This window comes from Idiotropiscis lumnitzeri, chromosome 12 (genome assembly GCF_059441095.1).
Source record: "Idiotropiscis lumnitzeri isolate Australia: NSW breed Sydney's pygmy pipehorse chromosome 12, RoL_Ilum_1.0, whole genome shotgun sequence".
NCBI classification, from domain to species: domain Eukaryota; kingdom Metazoa; phylum Chordata; class Actinopteri; order Syngnathiformes; family Syngnathidae; genus Idiotropiscis; species Idiotropiscis lumnitzeri.
The window spans coordinates 3,987,150-4,005,836 of NC_142402.1; the positions used below are offsets into that span (position 1 = coordinate 3,987,150).

Below are 18,687 nucleotides of genomic sequence, written 5' to 3' on the forward strand. Positions count from 1 at the left end.
AAAAATCTTTAATTACAATGAGCCCATTGTCATTCACAACACTTTTACTTGGGCATTCAGACAGATGTTCACTTAATTTATCAACTGCGTCTCGAATATCAAAGATTTTTTTAATGAAATTGCATGTATGTAAAAATAATGTGAAAGCAAATGCCTAATCAGAATCAGAAATCACTTTGTCATTGTACTCAAGTGTGCAACGAGATGAGAGAGCTCCCCTCTCCAGTGCAATACAACTATAATTCAGTTAAATATATAAATTAGATAAATAAGAGAATAATTAGTGCGATGGAAAGTAATACGAAATAGGATATATAAAAACACATCACGTCGCTAATCAATGGAATTGGATAAAATTAGTTTGACAGATCAGTGTCAGATGACCCTGTCAAATGTTTCCTGCAAGTCCACCAGGTGTCAGTATTCAGCAACACAGTGTCAACACAGTGTCAATACATTGTGTCACTGTGTCGAAACGATACAGGATGCCTCCTCTACCCATCACTAAAGAAAACACGGCTGGGCAGAACTAAACTTGACTAAGACACAGGGACAGGAACCAGGGATAAGCGACCGTGACAATGACGCATGAACCATGAGCTAGGACGATGAACAAGGGGCAACACTGACATCCAACAAAGGGGTAATGCACCGAAACCGAGTAGTCAGCGCGGGGTGTTTAAGTAGCGAGGTAATCAGTAGAGTCAATGAGAAACAGGTGCGTGGCAGGTGGGCTCGTCTCTCCAGCAGCGAGGTAATCAAGGAGTCAACGAGTAACAGGTGCGTGGCTGGTGGGCGCGTCTCTCCAGCCAAAACGACACGACAGGACACGCGCTGGAAGGAAACGCCCCCACGCCAGTTGAGCAAACATAAACAAAAACAAGACATGACGGAAACGGACCATGACAGCTTCAGTCACACCATCCATGCAGAACACTCTGTTTTGCTTTCTGTCACATATGGAGGAATGGATGAATGCAATCATTTGAAATTTAGTTAAGGACGTACCAACTGATTCTCTAGTCTGACTGCTGGACCGTCCAATTGGTAAACTTGATCGAGCTTTACAACCCCTCGAGAAAGGAACTGTCATGTTCAGCAACTCTCCATCAGACATATTCTCTGCAGCCAACACACCTTCACAGATGGTGCTATCAGTAGGTCGAGAGCTTCTCAACTAGATGGAACACAGAAGCACACAGATGGATGAAAATGTATTCAATCACAGTGCGAAAATGCTAGATCTGTATAGATTAATTGTTTCTATGTTTTAAAAAGCCTAACAAATGACAGTACTGCCTTGTCAATTTATGTCAGCAGGGAGGGTAAATTCTGGCCAACCTCCAATCAGAAGAACTGGCCCAGTGTGTGTGTATGCATGCTTACTTTAAAAATCCATATCGTAACACAGCAGATATTTCCCAAACAGCTAAATTGTGTTGTGTCTTCAATCTGGAGCACCTTGAAGGCTCACCTCTCACCGTGAAAACAGCTGATTTAGGTTACACCGAAAGGTAACATTCCATTCTCCAGTACGTGCTATACAACAAATGTAAAATATGCATTACATTTCTGCATCTGACCAAAAAATGTGATGCTATAATTGAAATACCTGCCAAGACATTTTTCAATCAAATGCAAGACAGCTGTCACTTATGATTACTCAAACAATTGTGATTGCGTTTGGGCTTGGAGACCAGGGTGCCATGTTTAATTTGTCGGATAAAATGAGTTGTCTTGGTACTCATAACTGCTGACATCGGGCAAATATATTCTCACAGACAAAAATTTGAGGGAAGGGCTGTGTCAGATACAAGTTTACCGAAAAAATATGTCATGAGAAATTTCACAGTTCCACAAAATTTCTAAAACCACAATCATCACTTCATTAAAATTGGATATTTATTTCAGTCTAATAGCAAATCTGTACAAATGGCTTTACCTTCTTTTTAGAGCCCCTCTGGGATTCATCTGTTTTCAGGACGCAATCCCGTGTTATATCAACGAGCCACTATTTACACGCCTACCCCGCTTTATTGTGCTGATAAAAGTTTAACTTTGCATGAAAACAACCATTGAGCAAAGGGGTAGCTATCTTCAAACTCGCCCAGGTCAGAAGAAAAAAACCTAATCATCACTAATCCATTGAATCAGATCAGCTCCAGCGAGCATGGCCTCATCATCGATCCAGCCATGCGCTAGTTTGGGTTGTCAGTAACTACATTCCTTGGCCACCATGTCACACACCCCTTCCCGCCACTATGGAAGCAGTTTTCCACGCCACTCCACAATGACGTCGCTGCAGAAGTTCTTGGGCATGGTGAACATTTATAACATGTTCATTCACCATGCAGCTAACATCATGTGGCCCTTGTATAAGGACCAGCGGTTAAAGGGCCCAAGCAGGAAGTAGACGGACCCCTAGGGATGGACCGAGCTTTCAACTCTCCCAAGGCTGCTTTGGCCAATGCGGCTCTGCTAGTGCCACTGCTTCGGTCGCCCTCACAACCGAAGCATCAGACCTTGCAGAGGGCGCAATAGTTGCGGCCTGCCAATTCATGGCCTTATTCAGCAGCCAGCTCCATGACAACGAAAGGAAGTACAGAACCTTTGACAGAATGGCTCCTGGATGAGTTGTCGCTTTGCTATTGGGGTAATTTCTGTAGACTGGCCACTCCAGGGAAGGTTCACCACTGTTACATGATTTCTCAATTTGTGTATAATAGTCAGTCTAGAGAAGTCAAATTTATCTATATAGGCCTTAATCACAAGAAAGTCTCAAAGGGCTTCACATGTGCACAGTTGACAAATAACTAATGACATCCCTTGATCTTAACCCCCAGGAGGGCAAAGAAAAACTAAAAAACAAAAATGTCTTTCACCATGATTAACTAAAGTCCTATAGCTTTAAGAACGGCGTAACCCTTTCCAGACTGATGGATGTCAATTTATTTAATTCTCATCCTTTGTTGTTTGAAAATGAATGTTTTTTTTTAATTGATCTAGTTTGAGAGATATTGATGTATATATTTTTTAAATGATTCATAGTTCATTCGGGGGATATCAAAAAGGCTTATTGTTTACTGCTAACATTTGAAAATGTTCAAATTATTATCATTATTTTTAGATTTTCACATGAAAGATAATTTCCATATAGAAGGCTCTCTGTTGTAACGATTGCCGTCTTTCACAATGTTGCATCAAAAATAAAAAAATACTGTATGGACATGTATGAAAAGACAAAAACAACCTCAGACATTTAGCATAAAGAGAATGTGTGTATTTTTATCCCCTTTGTAAAACAAAAACATTGAATAGGCTGCACGGTGGTGGAAACTGGCTATCACATCCGCCTCACAGTACAGAGGAGCAGGGTTCGACTCGGGCTCCAGACTTCCTGTGTGGAATTTGCATGTTCTCCCTGTGTCTGTGTGGGTTTTCTCCTGGTACTCCCATTTCCTCCCACTGACTGTGAGTGTGTCTGGTTCCTATTTCTTTGTGTGCCCTGCGATTGGCTGGCAACCAGTTCATGGTGTTCCACGCCTACTACCCGAAGATAGGTGGGATAGGATCCAGCACCCCCCACAACCCTTGTGAGAAACAGGACAGATAATGGATGTGTCAGGATTTTAGCAAGTCATTTTTGTTCTTTTAAACTTCCTTCGAAAAATAATCTGACGTCTCTCACAGTCTTGCGTGCTTAGCCGGTAGCTGCTAACGATGGTACTGCAAACACTGAAGCCTCTAATGCTGGAACTGACGCTAAATGATGGCAAAAGGCACTGTATAATTCAATGTCAGCATAATTGACTGTTATTTTTAGCATCCTTAACATATTTTTTTCTTTACATCTCGCTACCAGTATTATCGATCATCTTCCATTATCTACCACTTCTCCTCACGAGGGTCGCGGGGGGTGATGGAGCCTATCCCAGCTTTCGGGCAGTAGGTGGGGTAAGCCCTGAACTGTTGTCCAGCCAATCGCAGGGCTCTATATAATTTTAAAATATATATAATATATATAAATATTCATTTTTTTCTCAAATTTTTATGAATCCATGTATAATATGGTGGGACAATTTCAGATCATTTTATATGATTACAAATCCATGTTATTGACATGATTTTGCAGTACTTTTCCAGTCAGGGGTCAGATATATTTTAATATTTTTGGAAAATTTGATTGAAAATTTTGATTGACCATCCATACGTCTGTTTTCTGTTTGATATCATGCTGGGGTCACATTAAGGTGTATTTCAACTTCTGTTGATTGCTCTGTCCATTCATATATAAATAATTGATGAAGTGACCTTGGAGGCAAGGAACTACGGGGCAGTTTTAGGCAGCTAGCTATTATCAGTCAAATACAAGCACTAGCGTTCTTATTTACGGCGCACGTCTACTAATGTCTACTAATTCTCATAAACTTCGACTACGATTTTAACCTTTGGGCTGCAGGAAAATGGAAAAAAAAAAGACTGCAAGGAGGGTATTTAAATTTCTTTTTTTAAAAAAGTAAAAATGGATATTTTTGACCAAACTATTTTTGTTAATGACTCAAAACTGATCTCCACAACATACACCTGAATAAAACTGCACCTTCTGTGTGCTTTGTGTCAAGAGAGCTTATTCATCTATCCATCCATTCTCCGAACCGCTTATCTTCAAGACTGTCACGGTCGGGCTAGTGCCTACTGTCTTCAGGCAGTAGGCAGGATACACTCTGAATTGGTTGCCAGCCAATTGCAGGGCACACAAAAATTGCCAAAACTACAAAAACAGTCTTTCAATCTCACATAGGGAAAATTTCAAATGTTCAAATTACCTACCCTGCATGTTCTTTTTGGGAATGTGGGAAAAAAACAGAGCACCCACAGAAAACCCGCGCAGGCCCAGGGAGAACAAGCAAACTCCACACAGGAAGGTCGGAGCCCGGAATCAAACCCTGAACCTCTACTCTGGGAGGCCAATACGCAGTCGGCCACTGTGCCGCCCCAAGAGAGCTATTGTATATTATAATTAGACAATATTTTAATTAGCTATGTGCAATAGCATTACTGGGAAACTATTAATAATGTGAAACAAGTTATTTCTCAGAGTGACATTTACATAAGAAATATTGAGATGAACAATTAACACAAGAAGGTGTTTGAAATTGGATGAGCGGTTTTAAAGGATTGCATAAATTCACAGATGATGTGTATAGAAGTGAATAGAAGCGTGTGCATGAGGCTTACACACTCTGACACTCTCTTTTCTTGTTTGTTGTTGACAAGCATGCCCAAAAAAATGAATACAAAAAAATTTTAGTAATGCTTTGACTTTCTTTACCAGCATTGTGAAGTTCCTCCTTATTGATATGTGACTCAATGTTTGACAACATGATTATCTGATCATTTAGAGTGAGGAATTCCCACCTGCAGGTCCTTTTACAGTACACTAATTTGTATATTGACAGTATATGGAGGCATGGAGAGAGCGGAGCCTGGAACTCCAACAAGTGCAATCAATTCCGCATTGATAGAGAAGTGCAAAAGGAATGTGTTTCGTAAATCTGGATATTTGTTGTGTGTGCGACATTTTGTGGATTTGGCCGTACGGCGTGTTTAAGTATGACACAGGTGAGCTGTTGCCATTTCCAGCTCACTTTGGGTACAGAAACGGGACACCCTGGATTGGTTAACAGTCATTTGCAGGGGATAAAAAAAAAACCTGTGCAATTCATAGAACTAAATTAAGCTAAGAAACAAGCATCGGAAATGTGGGAAGAAGCCAACACACACATACATGGTGAAAATTCACAAAATCCCCCAAGAGTAAAACAGCTATCCATGACTTCTTCAAATACTGCAAATTATTACAGCAAGACATAATGCTTAAGCCATATTTACATTTGGGGAAAAATAAATCAAACATGTTTGTTCATTCAATTTAAATATTATTATTAACCAATCATGACACAGGTTTCTGTGCCATGATTGGTTAAAGAAAAAAAATTAAGGATGTTCGTTAAAAATCTATGGAAGAGAGCAGAAAATCATATCTTGTTCCAACAGCTTACCAAATGCGTGATGTGACGTCACTTCCAATTGTTAGTCGTCAGGTAACACTAGTATGAGTTAAAAGAATTATTATCTTGGGTTCCAGCGCGCTGTATTCTAAACAGCGGTATGTATGCGTAGGTTTTGTGTCCGCATTCGATGCATTGACAAACCCCACCTCTTCTCTGTGACAACAAACCTCCCCTTGGTTAAATAATGCTGGCTTTTCCAGTTTGACTAGCAGCGCAACTGTCATATTTCATGTTATGGCATGACAAGACTCAGAAACGAGTCATTGAGAAATCTTCAGATTGGAGCAGCGGCACACGCGACACTCGTGCAAACGCACTTACGCACGCAGCACCAACACACACGCACACAGAGGAATACACACAGAAACTCACACGAGTACGCTTAATTCAAATTTCCCGTAAATTTGAAAAATAATTGTTGCAATTACTAATTTTCTGTTCATAAATCTGAAAACTCTGCAGTCTATCATTGACAGTGTCATGTTCAGTGACTAACTGTTGTTTTTTTCCAGTCCTTGGGCCTGGTGGATGGGCGGAGCCTCCAGTACACATCTGCTTATCATCCCAGGGGATAAATCTTGTGGAATGGCCTTAAATCAGTAACTAACTACAGGCAACCATTCCATCAAGCAGTGAACAATAAGACCCTAGTTGACGATCTCAGTATGTTCTACTGCAGATTTGGAAAAAAAACAAAACAAAACTACACCCAGCCACCGCCAAAACCAACAGAAACACCACATTCTCACCCCAGACTCCTTTCCCAGCCCTGAATATCCACAAACAGGATGTGAGACGGCTGTTCAAGCAGCAGAAAATCAAGACGGCTGCACGGCTGGATGGGGTGTTGACCCCCTGCCTTAAAATTTGCCCTCATCAGCTGGCTCTGTCCGGTCTTCACTCAGTTCTTCAACCTCAATAACATGCACCACCAACACTGGGGTCCCTCAAGCATGCATGCATGCTCTCTCCGATGCTCTTCTCCTTCTACATGAACGACTCCACCTCAACACACCTGGCTGTCAAACTCCTGAAGTTTGCAGACGACAGCACAGTCATCGGCCTCAGCAAAGTCGGTGACCAGTCTGCGTACCAAAAGGAAGTGGAGCAGCAGCCGCACTGCTGCAGCCAACACAACCTGGAGCTGCGCTCAAGACTGTAGAGATGATCCTGGACTTCAGAAAACATCCTTTACAACAGCGGCCCCTCACGTTGTCCAACTGCCCTTTGTCAACTGTCGAGACCTTCAAATTTTCGGGAATTACAGTCTCTCAGACCTAAAATGGGAGGCCAACTTCAACTCCATCCTGAAAAAGGCCCGGCAAAGAACATACTTCCTCAGGCTGCTGAGGATGCCACAGGAACTGTTAAGATGGTTCTGAACAGAAGTGTATCCCTCGCTATATCGCGCTTCTCCTATCGCTGCTTCGCGGATTTTTTTTTACAGTGGTATTGTGCTCTGTGTAGCGGCCCCTTGGATTTCGAATAAGGACGCAGAGAGTTTCAAACGGGTGTCGATAATCTTTTGTCTCTGAACCAGCATGTTCAGCATTCTGCACCGTGAAAACTACAGAACAACAGAAAAACACAAATTGTAATAGTAGTTTCACAAATAATTCACACATCAATCATGTATACACAACGCTCCTGTAACGAAAGAAATTCACCTTTCTCGTGAGCTTCGTTAATCAGTGCGGGCAGTCGAAGGTCGTTCTGACGCATCCGTAGGGCACATCATTTTATCCACAGCTTTCACTTTCATTCAAGTACTCACTCAGACCCAAAGGAACTCTTTTGTCTTCTTGTATTAAAAGTTTCACAACCCAGTACAGTGAGCAATGTCATTCAGCACAACGAATGGATAACATTTGCTTGAACTATGAGAACGCTACGGGAACGGTCAAAAGCTGTTTCGCTTCCACAACTACCAGCACTGTGGTGTATTGTATTGTTTTGTGAACGACAGTGCTGTAGATGGGACTGGTTCATCTTGTCTACAACTGATCTTTGGTTTCGTAATGGACAGGATATATTGCGCAAGCGCTGTTGCTTTGTATGTGATGTGTAGCAGAGACAAGTAAAAGCCACCGACAAGCTAGCAGTTGTCCCACGTTTATTTTGTTCCACTGCAGAACACGACAAGCACATCGTCTAATCTTTCTCTGTATGCACTGGGGAGATCTCGCCACGCGCACGTGTGCAGTCAATCACGAATCAGAATTCATCATTATTTACAACACAGTAAATTCTAAATTCTAAATCCCATAGTTTACTTATAAGCACTAAACATGAATCTTTGTAAATTCCTAACATAAAATAAAATATAGCACAATAAGAACTGGCTCTTGCAGCTCCTATCAACTCAATACAAAGGAATGAAGAAACATGAATGAATCAAATGACACCATTTCAATTTGCCATCCAACAAATAATTTACATTTACATTAATATATTTAACATTTTATACACTACTGTACCTCATTCCGCTCTCCAAGGGCGCTAGTTAACAGTTCCGACAGTCAGCTATTTTGCATTAACTTAGGATACACATCGAGATTCTGAGCTACGGACAATGTAAAATAACAAAAAATCACAATGTCAATTCTTTCCCAAAACAATCGAATTAGTGCTCTATACCTAGTGTGTGTTAGTATAGAAGGCTCTGTCAACATATGTGCACACGTCTCAAAGTGAAGCAACCCGGAAGTTGAATAACAAAAAAAAAGATAGAAGAAGAAATAACACCCTTAAAACGAACGCAGCAATGCCACAAGGTGGCAATGCAGGACCACAACTTCCCATTTACACGTATAAACAAACCACAACAATGCATCATATCAGATGCATTGTAAAATAATAAAATAAAAATAAAGCGGACGACTTCGTGGATCTCACCTATCGCCGGTTATTTTTGGAATGTATCCCCCGTGATAAATGAGGGATTACTGTATATATATTTATATATATATATATATATATATATATATAGATATATATATATATATAGGTATATATATATATATAGATATAGGGTGACCCCCACCCTCCAAAAAAATGGGCCCCAACTCTAATTATAATAATTTCTTAGTGTGTTTTGTCCGAATGAAAACTTTGGTCATAACTAGTTTATCAAAACATCACATCAAAACACTGGGGTCTTTGGATGTTTTTTCTCCGTTCTACAGCATATGTTCTAGATGGCCTCCATCAAGCTCCGTGCATTCATTGAGGTGCAGCACATGACGTTCTAACAGACTGAATTTGTAATGGCTCTCATCTCCTCCCTGATGGCTTTCTTGAGTTCTGTGGTGGTTCTGGGTTTCCCTGTGTAGACTCTGTCCTTAAGATAGCCCCAAAGAAAAAAATCAGGTGGGCTTAGATCTGGGCTATGAGGTGCTTACTCAAAATCAGTCTTGAGACTGATCACTCGGTTTCCGAAGTTCTCTTTCAGCCAATCTCGGGACAGGTTTTAGGTGTGAGAACTTGCTCCGTCTTGCTGGAACCAGAACTTGCTCATGAGCGACGGGTAGATGATCTGGAGCTCATTCTTGAAGGCTTTGAGGACCTCCACATACTGCTCCTTGGTGACTGTCACTGCTGCGCCAGATTCTTCGATGAAGATTGGTCCAATGATGCCTCTGGCCGAGATTGCAGCCCACACCGTGCACTTGGGAGAAAGCAGGGGCTCGGTGGCTTCTTCATTGGGTCTGGAGGACCCCCAGAAGACATTTGTCTTGGAGTTCGCCTTTCCATCAAGATGGAAGTGGGCTTCATCTGAGTTCCAAAGGAGGTTAAGGAAACTTGGTATCGCCTCGATCTTCTCGAGCATCTTGACTGCCATTGTCATGATCCGTGTCGGTCATGGCAGGGCTTTGTTGTCATTTTTCACGTCCCATGCCTTGTCCTTGGTTTTGTTTACCCCTGTCAGCTGAGTAGGGGCGTTTCCCCTCAGCACTCCGTCCCCACCAGCAACGCACCTGTTCCCCGTTAGCCCCGCACACCTGACTCCCATCTGCTCCCCTCATCAATGGACTACTTAACCACCCCGTGCCGACAGCTCAGCGTCGGTGCATTGCCCCATTTGCGGACATCACTGCCCTCGCTGTTTGCGATCCTTCATTCCACTGCTACTCTCGCTCCCGTTCATGTCCCCAGCTCATGTTCTCGTTTACGATCCCGTCTCATAGCCTCGTTAAGTTTATCCCTAGTGTTTGTCACGGTCCGCTTTGCTGATCATTTTTGTTCAGTTTGGTCACGTTTAGTTTGTCATTGTTATTTTGCACCCTGCCACGTTTGTTTGTCCACGCCACGTTGTTTGTCCTCGTCTGAGTAATTTAATAAATTCCCTTTACGTTACACCATTCCCTGCTTCCTCGCCTTTTGGATCCACCTCCTTCTCGCCGTCTGGCGCACCCTGACAGCCATAGCCCTCTGGTTCTTGTCTGTGGCTGTAAGGGTCTGCAGCGTCTGTATTCTGTATGGGTAAGCCCTGATATCGTTCACCAGCACGCTCCTGCAAGTCTCATGGGACATAACGAGGGACTGACTTCGCTTACGCGGAGAGCGTTTTGGACTCTGCTGGAGAGACTCTCTCACGCTTTCAAACAGCTCGGCTGTTCGCTTCTTGGGACGTCCCAAGCAGCTTGGACAGTTCTCACTGGCAGCGTTGAGGTTCTCCACAGTCCCATACTTCTCGAAGTGGTCCACCCAGTTCTGAATTCTGCTTTTGGATGGAGCCTTTTCACATTCGAACTAACACTTAAACAAGCCTGTCTTGTAGTAAAATTTGTCTTGGTGTACTCACGGTCGTTGATTCTGCCATGTCCTTTAAAATTAGGGCAATCGGTGAATAAGTAAAGGATATAGCACACAAAGTGTGTTTTTTTGGGGTCACCCTATATATATCTATATATCTATATATATATCTATATATATATATATGTATATGTATGTATGTATATATATATATATGTATATATATATATATATACATATATGTGTGGGCGGCACGGTGGTCCGACTGGTTAGCACGATGGCCTCACAGTGAGAGACAGCAGCGGTCGTGGGTTCGATCCCGGCTCCGGACTTCCTGTGTGGAGTTTGCATGTTCTCCCCGTGCTTCGTGGGTTTCCTCCGAGTACTCCGGTTTCCTCCCACTTTTCAAAAACATGGCAGGTCGATTGAACACTCTAAATTGCCCCTAGGTATGAGTGTGAGCACGGATGGTTGTTCGAGAGCAAAGTCGCAAGGGAACACAGTAATGTTTATTTTGTGATATTTACTACTCACACAGAGGAGATATAATTTAAATTAGGGCTGTACAATATATTGACATTGTGATAATGGCACACAGTGTACAGTGTTGTGTAATAAATTCATATGGCATTGTATGCTTTAATCTAACTTTGAACAATCAGATGCAACCTTAAATGTGCATCGCCATCCAATAGGAAAGCAGTATCTAATGGCGTAACGTACACTAAATAATAGCGTCATAGCGTTCATCTTGTCTTCTTTGAAGTAGGTTTGAAATTTTTCTTTCATTCCAGACAAAAATACTTTTTTCTCAGTGAAGAGCAAAAACACTTACCTGGCTGACAGTTTCAGCTATTACTTCCGTGCGACGTGTCTAAAAAACAGCTGATCGGGTTGGGGGACCTTCAAAATAAGGCTTTTCATACAACATGTTCTCACCCGCTGCCAATACCCCAAATGGGCCATCAACAAAGGGAACATAAACTCGCCAGGAAAAATTAACAAAAGGAAAGCTAAGAACAACCAACTACATATGTCAGAATATTAAGGGAACCCATACACAGGCTCATGAGTGTGCACCTAAATACACCACACCAAAAACTCAGACAACAAAGGGTGCTCCCACAAGACCGGATAACACCGGAAAACAAATGCAACAAAATTCCATGCAAATCCGGTCATAAACATACATTGGGAAACACATCAGAAACAAATAAATTCTAAAGATGGGTTATGGAGGTCATGGAAATAAGAATACTTGGAGACAGGACCATCAACAGGGACCCTCAAGAACCTGCACACCTGGGACACCATCCTTCAGCGGCAGCGGGGGGATGTAACGTAGTTTTGATCGTGTCTTGAAGGTTCCAAAACCCGTTCAGTTGTTTTTTTAGACATGGCACACACAAGTGTGACAGCTCTGACAAAGGGTGAAATGACAGCTGAAACTGTCAGCAAAGTAAGTTTTTGCTCTTCACAAGAAAAAAAAAATATCTGGGGGAAAGAAAAGTATCTAACACTAAATAACTTAAATAAATAAGAATGCATTAATATTTTTCTGCAAGAAAAAATGTTGGAAAATGATTCTTCATAATATCCATAGTGCAAAACATTTAAAATTCAGGAGGATTTGTTCACGTTATTGATGTGTCAGAAGTGATTTTATTATTGCCACCACGGTGGACAGTTTTGACTTGAAAATTATTTAAGGACATGCACTACATACATTGTGCCCTATTGTTCTCTATGAACTGTCTTTTTTAATTAACACCTTGTAATGTTTGTTTTGTAACATTTAGAAGTGTCATTACTGTCACGATCCGCCGGGGCGCGAGTTGGAGGTGGATCCAAAAGGCGAGGAAGCAGGGAAATGGGTAACTTAAAGGGAATTTATTAAGGGAATCAAAACAAGGATAACCAACGTAGCAGGGTGCAAAATAACAGAGGCAAACCAAACGTGACTTAACTGAACCACGGTCAAAGAACAAAACAAGACGGGAACAAACTAAGTGGGGATATGAAACGGGACAGGGACAGGTGACAAGAGCTGGGGGCATGAACGAGGCAAGGATATTAGAGGCGTGCAGAATCGCTAAAGCGAGGGCAGCGATGTCGGGAAAGGAAGGCAATGCACCGACGCTGAGCTGTCGGCATGGGGTGGTTAAATAGTCCGTAATTATGGGAGCAGATGGGAGTCAGGTGTGCGAGGCTAACGGGGAACAGGTGCGTGGCTGGTGGGGACGGAGTGCTGAGGGGAAAACGCCCCACTCAGCTGACAAAGTAAACAAAACGAAGACATGGCAGGAAGGTCCATCCATCCATCATCTATACCGCTTCTCCTCACTAGGGTCGCGGGGGTGCTGGAGCCTATCCCAGCTATCTTTGGGCAGTAGGCGGGGGACACCCTGAATTGGTTGCCAGCCAATTGCAGGGCACACAAAGACCAACAACCATCGGCGCTCACACTCATACCTAGGGGCAATTTAGAGTGTTCAATCGGCCTACAATGGCAGGAAGGTGACAAATAATAACAAAACCACCTGTCATGACCGACACGGGTCATGACAATTACTGCACTTTCAACATTACATTTTGTTGCTATAAACATACTAGTGGGTGGTGAACATTTCATTCTTTTGTAAATGTTACTTTAACACCAGGTAGTGTGGATGATTATAGACATATAGTGTTAAGTCAACAACCTTGGTGCTGAATCAACACCAGCTTATTTGCGGCGTGGCAACACTGATTAGGACTCAGCAGGAGGAGCAAATAGAGACTTTATATATTAGTAGTCAAACTTCAAGAAAGCCTATCTTAATGTGTTTAGACGTTGTCCAGGTCCAGTTTTTATTATTTTTCGTACTTCAGAGTAAAGTCATGGCTCAAAAACAACATACAATAATAGCGACTATTTTTTTATCAGGGCACATACATCACAAATTTAGACTTAATTCTTAGATAATAGATAATTAATCAAGACCTTACCTGGTCTTTCATGATGGCAGCATGTTGTGGATACTTCTGTCTCAGGTGATCCAGGAAGACTTCCTTCTTTCTCTCAACTTCAGAGTGCTGCATTAACAGGCTCTCCAGGTCACAGTCTCTACTGTTGGCAGCATGGCTTCGGGGTATGGTGCAAGGAGAGTGTGGTGTTCCATCCGGGTTGCACAGAAGGTTGTTGTTCGTATGATGTTTCTTCAGGAGTTGGTACTCAGTTTTTCTGTCTACAGTGGAAGAGGATTGGGTAGTTGATGGTGCATGCCCTTTGATGAATAGGGTTGATGGCAGGATGAGACAAGAACAATGAGAATACAAAAAAAATGAAAAGGACAAAAGAGATGAAATGTTATAATGATTGTGCGAGAGGGTAAACTAAATCACAATTAACATTTTTGCTGGATGTCTCAGGGTGCAACTAATTTAATAACTATGTGCGATATAACTAATGGATTTGTAATATATACATAACGAAAAGTAAAATTATAATTCCATTGACATGGACATTTGGAGATGCATCACATATATGATAAATGGGTAGCTCAGTGGCCATTTTTTTGTAGATGTACCAACAATCTTGTGCCATAGAAATCTTTTCTGTATTTAACTTTATCCACCCATCCATTACCTAAGCCGCGTGTCCTCTCAAGGTCACGGGGGTGCTGGAGCCAAGATGGCGGCGCGCATGGACGCAGCGGCTAACAGCTCTCCCTCCCAGTGCTCCTTATTGCTTTTTATTAGTGTTTGCTTGCTCTTATTGGCACCAACTGAGGCACAGCATCGATATACCCGCCAGGACATCGGATATCGATGCGAAATAACCATCACAGAGGAATTTTGCTATGATCGCAAAATTCCGGACGAACTGGCGAGGCCACCCGGCTCACCGTGGCGTGTCATCGGGACCGGGAGGCGGCGCAGGCGACGCAGAGAGAGGAAGCAGAAGCGGGGCTGCAGGTCCGGTGTCTTGCTACGGCTGCGACGGCGGCCCCACAGGCAACCACTGCCGAGTCTCTACCTCACCAACGCCAGATCCGTGGTCCACGAAATCGTCGAGCTGGGATTACAAATCCTGGGAAACCGCTATGTGCGAGACAGCAGTGTGATCGTTGTCACGGAATCCTGGCTGCACGCCGACGTCCCTGACGCTAGCATCCAGCTGACTGGGCGCTCGCTACATCGCGCGGATCGGACGAGGGCCACCGGTAAGAGAAGGGGCGGGGAGCTCTGTGTTTACGTGCATGAGAACTGGTGCGGCGATAGCACGATCGTCGAGAAGCACTCTTCCCCGACATCGAGTTCATGTCCGTTAAATGCCGGCCTTATTTTCTCCCGAGGGAGCTAACGGTAGTGATCGTCACAGCTCTTTACATCCCTCCCGACGCTAGCATTAGCACGGCGCTCTCGCTGCTCGCGTGCGTCATCAATAAACATCAGCGGGCCCACCCTGATGGCGTTCACATTGTAGCGGGAGACTTTAATAAGGCCAATTTAAAGACTGGACTCCCAGAGTTTCACCAGCATGTCAAGTGCCCAACGAGGGGAGACAACATTCTCAACCATGTGTACTCGAACATCAAGCACGCATACAGGGCCCTCCCACTCGCCCCCCTCGGCCAGTCAGACCACCTGTCCTTGCAGCTCGCACCTGCGTACACCCCTCTCAGGCGCAGATTCAGGCCCACCACAAACACTGTGAAAACCTGGCGTGATGACGCCATGAATGAGTTACAGGACTGCTTTCAAGACACCAACTGGGACCTCTTTGATCATCAGGACCTTGATGTCTACGCGCACTGTACTGGACTACATCAAGTTCTGCATGGAAACTGTGTGAAACTTCCCAAATGCGAAGCTCTGGATGTCCAGCAGGGTCCGCTCTCTCCTCAAGGCCCGTGACGCTGCCTTCAGGTCGGGCGACAAAGCCCAGTACAGGGTGGCTCGTGCTGACCTGAGCAAAGGCATCAAGCTAGCCAAGGCAATCTACAAGGGGAGGCTGGAGGCCCACCTTGCCAGCAACAGACCACGGGAGGTGTGGCAGGGTCTACGGAGCATCACCAACTTCCGTGGCAGCAGCACGACCTCTGTAGACCCAAGTGCATCGCTGGCAGAGGAGCTTAACTGCTTCTTCGCTCGCTTTGACTCGCCCCAACCGTCACACCCCTGCAATTCATGCTCCAACTCCCCCCCACTCACCGTAGAGGAACACGATGTGAGGCGCGCGCTCCTGGCTGTTAACCCCAGGAAAGCTACTGGACCCGACGGAATACCAGGCAAGGTCCTCAGAGCATGTGCCCACCAACTGTCACATGTTTTCTGCAGGATCTTGAACCGCTCCCTGGCTCAAGCAGTCATCCCCTCCTGCTTGAAAACTTCCACCATTATTCCTGTCCCCAAAAAGTCACCCGCCGTCCACCTGACTGACTACCGTCCTGTTGCTCTCACACCAGTCATCATGAAGTGCTTCGAGAGGCTGGTTCTCCAGCACATCAGGGACTGCCTTCCTCCCACTCTGGACCCCTACCAGTTTGCATACCGGGCTAACAGATCCACTGAGGACGCCATCGACACTGCTCTGCATGTTGTGCTGGGCCACCTGGAACCACAGCAGAGCTATGCAAGGATGCTCTTTGTGGACTACAGCTTGGCATTCAACACGATCATCCCAGACATCCTCGTCGCCAAACTAGACATTCTCGGCCTCCCTGCCCTCACAAGCATCTGGATTAAGGACTTTCTGACCAACAGACCCCAGACTGTGTTGCTCGGCCCCTACACGTCCTCCACCCGCACGCTAAGCACCGGTTCCCCTCAAGGATGCGTGCTGAGCCCTCTCCTATACGCCCTCTACACCTACGACTGCAGCCCGGCCCACGGTAACAACACCATCGTCAAGTTTGCTGACGACACGACAGTGGTCGGTCTGATCTCGGAAGGTGACGAGACAGCCTACAGAGAGGAGGTAAAGACGCTGACGGCTTGGTGCGAGGACAACAGACTGCAACTCAACATTGCAAAAACAAAGGAGATCGTCGTCGACTTCAGGAGGAACAAGAGTTCAGATCTCCGATGACCTTTCCTGGACTCACAACACCACAGCAGTGGTAAAGACAACCTGGACAGGAAGCTGCTGCTGGCCTTCTACCACTCGTCCATCGAGAGCCTGTTGACGTACTGTGTCTCCACCTGGTACAGCGGCTGCACTGAGGCGGAAAGAGCGAGGCTCCAGAGGACGGTCAAAACAGCGCAAAGGATTATTGGCTGCCCTCTCCCCTCACTGTCGGACATCTACACCGCCCGGTGCCTCAGAAGGGCTCTCAACATCGTCAAAGACAATACCCACCCAAACTCACACCTGTTCGACCTGATGCCCTCTGGCAGGCGCTACAGATGCATCAAATCGAGGACCAATAGACTGAGAAACAGTTTCTTTCCGAGAGCCATCTCTATTCTGAACTCTCACACACACACACGAGACCACCCTTACCTTGCAGAACAGCATCGTGATGTGTTTTTATATACCCTATTCAGTATTATTTTCCATTGCACTCTCTTATTTATCTAATTTATATATTTGTCTGTATTATTGTTGTATTGCACTGGAGAGGGGAGCTCTCTAATCTCGTTGCACTCTTGAGTACAATGACAATAAAGGGATTTCTAATTCTAATTCTTCAGGCACTAGACAGGGTATACCCTGAAATGATTGCCAGCCAATCTCAGGGCACACAAAGACAAAGAACCATCTGCACACTGGGAGAACATGCAAACTCCACACAGAAAGGCCGGAATCAAACCCACAACCTCTGTACTGTGAGGCCATCATGCCAACCAGTCATTCACCGTGCCGCCTTGCATTTAACGTTATGTCTGTCATTAAAGTATGAGTCATTTTTACTATTACATGAAAAAACACCCCAAACAGGCATTAGATTGCATGTACCTTCATTAAGATTGAAAATTAAAAAAAACACCATCATGAAGTACAACTATGACCACATAGTCTCTCCAGTGTGTCCTGGGTCATCCCCGGGGATCATCTGACTCCTATCAATGTGGAGGAACATTGTGGCCTGATGAAGCCAAGAGTAAGCAACATCTGCAAAAAGCAGAGATACAGAACTGAGACCATCAAATTGACCCCCCCATTATTTGGCTGTGTCGAGAAATTCTGTCTAAAGAGGTTATGAACAGCGTCAAAGACAAAGGACAGGCTTGGTAGAGTCCAACCATCACTGAAAAAAAAAATCAGATGTACCGCGGAACAAACTCTGACATTGGCCGTACAGGGACCAAACAGCCTGTATCAGAGGGCTTGGGACACTATACTCCCGAAGCACCCCCCACAGACCTCCCCAAAGGACAGGGTGGAATGCCTTCTACTATTCCACAAAATACATGCAGCCTGACTGGCCAAACTTGAGTACCCTGGTGAGGGTGTCGAGCTGGTCCTTCGTTCCATGATAAGGATGAAAGCAACACTGCTCCTTCAGGATCTAAGATTCAACTTCTTGACGGACCCTCCGTTCCATCACCCCTGAATAGACCTTCTCAGGGAGGATGAAGAGTGCGATCCCCCAATAGTTGGAACACACCCTCCGGTCCCCCTTCTTAAAATATGAGACCACTATCCTGGTCTGTCAATCTGCCAGTTCCAGATGTCTGTGCAATGTCAGCTGCCTCCAGTGCATCACACGCCAGAAAGGTCTGATGGTACTCCGTCTTCAGCTTGATGGCATATTGCACACATATTTGAAGGGCTCTTTTCCAAATGCAGCTGGGACATTTTTCAAACCTGTTCATATGACTTAATGGCACTGTTGGTATTTTGTAATTTTTTTTTGTATTTTTTGTTTGT

The 18,687-nt window shown here is 44.3% G+C and overlaps 1 protein-coding gene across 8 annotated transcripts in view; it reads right to left on the minus strand.

Moving 5' to 3' along the window:
* The window catches only part of LOC148325568 (sickle tail protein homolog), an 88,412-nt gene that overhangs the window by 44,263 nt on the left and 25,462 nt on the right, over positions 1-18,687 (minus strand). For 5 of the 8 annotated variants that reach the window (XM_088310365.1, XM_088310366.1, XM_088310363.1 and 2 more), the window contains exons 2-3: positions 13,818-14,095; positions 1,009-1,177 (exon numbers count right to left, since the gene is read on the minus strand). In XM_088310365.1, the coding sequence (XP_088166491.1) occupies positions 1,009-1,177; positions 13,818-14,095 (447 nt within the window). Of the gene's footprint in view, positions 1-1,008; positions 1,178-6,062; positions 6,196-7,741; positions 7,932-13,817; positions 14,096-18,687 lie in introns of those variants that run through there. The other 3 variants (XM_088310360.1, XM_088310362.1, XM_088310361.1) reach the window with 3 other exon arrangements.